Source organism: Schistocerca americana, chromosome 4 (genome assembly GCF_021461395.2).
Source record: "Schistocerca americana isolate TAMUIC-IGC-003095 chromosome 4, iqSchAmer2.1, whole genome shotgun sequence".
NCBI classification, from domain to species: Eukaryota; Metazoa; Arthropoda; class Insecta; order Orthoptera; family Acrididae; genus Schistocerca; species Schistocerca americana.
The window spans coordinates 369,963,776-369,968,189 of NC_060122.1; the positions used below are offsets into that span (position 1 = coordinate 369,963,776).

Below are 4,414 nucleotides of genomic sequence, written 5' to 3' on the forward strand. Positions count from 1 at the left end.
TACTTTCATATTATACTGGTAATCTTTTATGATTCCAGGGCGTTCAGTGACTACTTCGAGGTATCCGGATAATAATTCTGTTAATTGTCTAGCCTCTGAAATATCAATGCAAGTTGCCTCCTGTACTTTCACTTCTATTGTTGTGACGATGTCACTCACGTTGCTGGGTGGGTGCATCGTTATTTCGATTTTTGTGACACATATGTGGGTGCTTATGATCCAACACTAACAACTTCTGTTTGCTGACAGAAAGATTCATTTTTCTCATCAGCGGAAGGTTCGCACCGATCTCCCGATTCAGCATTAATGTTATGGGTCGCTGTTGGTACTTAAGTGCACATGTCCCACGGGCGAGATCAATTACAGCTTCTCTTTCCCGAAGGAAGTCAAGACCCAGAAGCACCGGTATGGACAAGTTATCCATTAGTAGGAACGTGCATAATAAGCGATCATTTCCCAAGGAAACTTCCACCTGTGTCTGGTATTTTATACTCTGTGCCTTTTTTCCCAATGGCCCTATAACCTTACAATTTGCAACCAGCAAAATCGGCAATTTTCTTATCTGCGATACCTTCTTGAAAAACTGCGTGTTCATAACTGATACATTCGCACCTGTGTCAAGCAGAATAGTAGTTGTTACACCATTTACAGCTCCGGTGACACTTGCTTGGATATTTTCCTTTTGGGGCTTATCAGAGACAGCAGGGTCCTGATATAGCTCATCTTCGATCATGTTGCCATCCTGATACCGTATCATGTTAATTTTTTGTTCCGTCGACCTATTGCCTTCATTGTTGGCCTCGGTCACCTGGCGAAGGCCTACAGGGACCGAAATCAGTTTGTTGGCTTCTGAGTGTTTTGTTTTGTTTCCGAAGGTACCTCCACTATTCTAACATTTTGTGAGTTTTCAGTCGGAGGAGGCCTGCTTGGACCCCACCACGGTGGATATTGATTGCTTGGTATAGGTATAGCCTGTACATAATTTATTGGCTGACCTGAATTGATAGAATTTTGCTGCGGCTGCCAATGACTTGGCCCTGGCTGTCGCCAATATTCACTGTCACCCCGCATGTTTTTAGGCTTGTCTTTATATGGACTGTCTGACCTGTTGTCATTTCGTCTCTTTCGGTTGCTATTGTTATTGTTTGGGTTTTCATTGTGGTACGGCCTCTGATTACCATTCGGTTGTTGGTGTTCTTCGGCCTTTTGATAATTACTGTTATTATTATTAGGATAACCAAAATTTTGGTTGTAGGGATTCCTACTATTATTATCATTATTGTATATTCCGTTACTATAAGCTTTATTTTTTTCTTTGGACTACCTTCGCCCCTATTTCCATTATTTCCATTCCATGAATTTTTTCTATTAGGACTATTATTATTGTTGATCACGTCAGAATTTTTTCTGGCGTCTTCTTGCACTAGATCCAGAGAATCAATTACAGACAGAAATTCTTTCAAATCGGTGTCTGTAACATTAAATAATTTTTCTCTAATATGTATGGGTAATCTAGCTTTTAACACTCGCAATAAGTCTCTGGTGGTTACTGGCTCATCCCAGTACCGGGTCATGTTAATATATTTTTCAAAGTACTTTCTTAAGGAACCTGACTTCGGATTGTACATTTCTGCATCGAAAACAATTTTACGGAGTCGCTCTTGTGTAGACGCTGACCAGAATTGATCAAGGAACGCCTTCTCAAAGTCGTGGAAAGTCTTGCAAGTTTCTGCTGCATTTAATGCCCAGAGCGAAGCATCACCAGAAATATGTGAAATCACAAACTGTATTTTCTGTTCTTCCGACCATGATTTTGGAAGAACACTTTTGAAGTTTCGAATGAAAACTACTGGATGTACTTTTTTTTTTTTTTTTTTTTTTTTGCTTTCTTCGTTAAATGTTTGAAACTGTATATGCTTAATCAGGCTTTCTTCATGCATCAAAGTAGTTAAGTGCATGGAATTTCTATCATTCGCAGGTGGTGTGGTTACTTTATTAGAAGTACACTCTATTCCACTATTATTTTTCCTTGGTGTCACATATTGCTCTGGTAATATCGGTTGATTACCAAAATTTGGTCTTCCTTGTGGTGCATTAATATTCGCCGTCAGATTATCTGCGATCTTTTGCCTGTCAGTACCAGTGTTGTCATTACTGCATACTGTCAGATTTTCAAAGTTTTGATTTTCAGAGCTCAGCACCCTGGCTACTTCTGTTCGGACTTCCGAGGGAATGTCCTCCTGCATTGTTTCCACAGCGGTAGCCAAGGCTTTGAATTGGTTCTCTAGTCTATCTACTTCAGTTTCAAGACTATTGGCCTGAACTGGAATGTTTTTTAACGGTTCAATAGTGGTTTTTACTGCATCGATCTCCTGCTTAAAATGGGTAGTAATAGCATTATCACGATCGACCAACACTTGATTTATCCTACGGACAATTTCTTTATCTCTTTCGAGTAAAATATTGTTTATATTTTCCATAAATTTCTTTTCCTTTTCTTGGTCCCTGAGCTCCAGTTGCTATTTTTCTATAAGCTTTTCCTGTCTACGATTTTCCTTTTCCTGCTGACGTTGTCTTTAACGCTCCTGCTCTTTAATAGTAAACTTTTCAAAAAATGCTGTTAGCATATCCTGTATGGACATAGCTTGAGCATTGCTAACTTCTGCCCCTTGCCCAGAACAAATATTGCCATTAATTCCAAACTGGTTGAATGCAGGAGTGTCAGTTTGTTTTACCAACTCCTCAGTTTTACCATCACTCGGGACATCAGTTTCTAAATTATCATTCATAATTAAATTTTCTGATAATTCGACAGAAACATGGGTAGCTTGTTCTACCTGAGACTCTGATGTCATCTCTGCATCAGTATGATCATTCTGTTTATTGTTCTTTTGTTTAACCATTCTATCACCAATATAGCACAACAAATATATAAATCTCTGACACGTTCACACAAAATGATCTTATAACTAACACATATACACAAATTACACTCAAAAATATTATTCTCGCAGACAGAATATTCAATTATTACTACTTATGGCTGCAGGTATTGATTTTAACTTCGAATTGCACACACAGCGAGCGTTAATCGTGTGCTGCTGTGCGTCCACAGAACATGCACATCTGCCCCTATCTGAGTTGATCGAGAGCTGCGGACTGCACTGCTTACATCAATTTACTGTCGCACCGGCAGTTCGGTAGGAAGATGTCATTGCTCGTGAAACAAATAAATAAACAATGATTAATAGTTTGTTTTGGTACCCCGTACCTGTAATAGATCACAATTTCAATTATTAAAATGAATAAATGTGCGTTGGTGGCCCCACGTTGGGTGCCAGTGTGGCATTCGCTGTGTTATTCAGTGGTTTGGTATTTAACTAATTTGTAAATGGAAATGATAATCTTATTTTATTAAATTGAGTAATTACTAAATATTTCTCCCGGCTAAAGAATTGGTCAAGTTCCTAAAAAACTCCAAGTTAACGTCGTGTTAAAGTGTGGTCTGTAAGTTGTGTTAAGTGTCACTAAATCACAGTTCATACAACAGATTCTATACAACTATTGATTAAGATGGAAGCAGTTATCTTCAGCAAAATGATCATTAAAACCACCGAATATCAGCCGCGCACAACACTGACATATGTTACCTGAAACAATATTCTTCGCAACTCGTGCGTAATTAATTTCGGCTCCATACATCAGCTAGAAAAGTTTCTTATAAGGATCGTGCTATGAGCACTGTTTTTAAAGAACCAATCTGATTCGAATCATTTTCATTAAAATGAGTTCGGGACCACCGGTGCACATTTATTTTTACACATTTGTATTACGTTCAGCATTTATGTCTGCACAGTTTCGTAATTAGAATTTGCTGCAGTGATAATTGTTAAGATGGCGGCAGACAATTGATAGAGACTTTCTATTGTTAGAGCAAATAAGTATTTTAAATGCTTATTGAACTTTACAGAAACTCTACTTTCGTATTGTGCACTATTTAGACTTCATCAAGCAAACATTTGATTTGTTTCTAAGGAAAACACAGACAAACACGCGATACAAATCGCTATCATCAATGACTGCGCTCGTTGCAGCCGAAAGAAATAATTAACAGAGATAATGCTTACTGAAAGAGGAATTAGAGTTACAAATAATTAATCACTCATATTTATATTAATAATGAACTCTATTTTCAAGTAATAATTAACAAATAATTACAATTTCTTAACAGACCTCAGTTTGATATGCGTCTTCTGTGTTGAACCTACAAAAGCCAACCAACAAAAGGTAAAAACAAAGGAAGACAAACGCAGATCATAAAAGGAATTTACAATTATCATTGCCTTTGTATGATACACATCGATATGTCCAATTACATCGTAGAATATTATATAAATAATTAATTCACTATTTT

The 4,414-nt window shown here is 37.5% G+C and overlaps 1 protein-coding gene across 1 annotated transcript; it reads right to left on the reverse strand.

Annotated features, from left to right (window-relative positions):
* Positions 1–834: 834 nt before the first annotated feature.
* LOC124613492 (putative mediator of RNA polymerase II transcription subunit 29) lies at positions 835–2,480 on the reverse strand. Its single transcript, XM_047142200.1, has 3 exons — positions 2,069–2,480; positions 1,296–1,471; positions 835–1,203 (listed from the first exon to the last, which is right to left on the reverse strand). The coding sequence occupies exons 1-3, from the start codon at positions 2,478–2,480 to the stop codon at positions 835–837; spliced, it is 957 nt and encodes a 318-aa protein (XP_046998156.1).
* Positions 2,481–4,414: the final 1,934 nt, after the last annotated feature.

What these genes read in the sequence shown, in the direction of transcription:
- LOC124613492 (XM_047142200.1), bottom strand. Translation starts at nt 2,480, where the DNA reads ATGGAAAATATAAACAATATTTTACTCGAAAGAGATAAAGAAATTGTC. An exon ending in ACAAGGAAGACCAAATTTTG is followed by an intron (nt 1,472 to 2,068) that starts GTAATCAACCGA and finishes TTAATGTTACAG; the next exon opens with ACACCGATTTGAAAGAATTT. An exon ending in AGAAAAAAATAAAGCTTATA is followed by an intron (nt 1,204 to 1,295) that starts GTAACGGAATAT and finishes AATTATCAAAAG; the next exon opens with GCCGAAGAACACCAACAACC.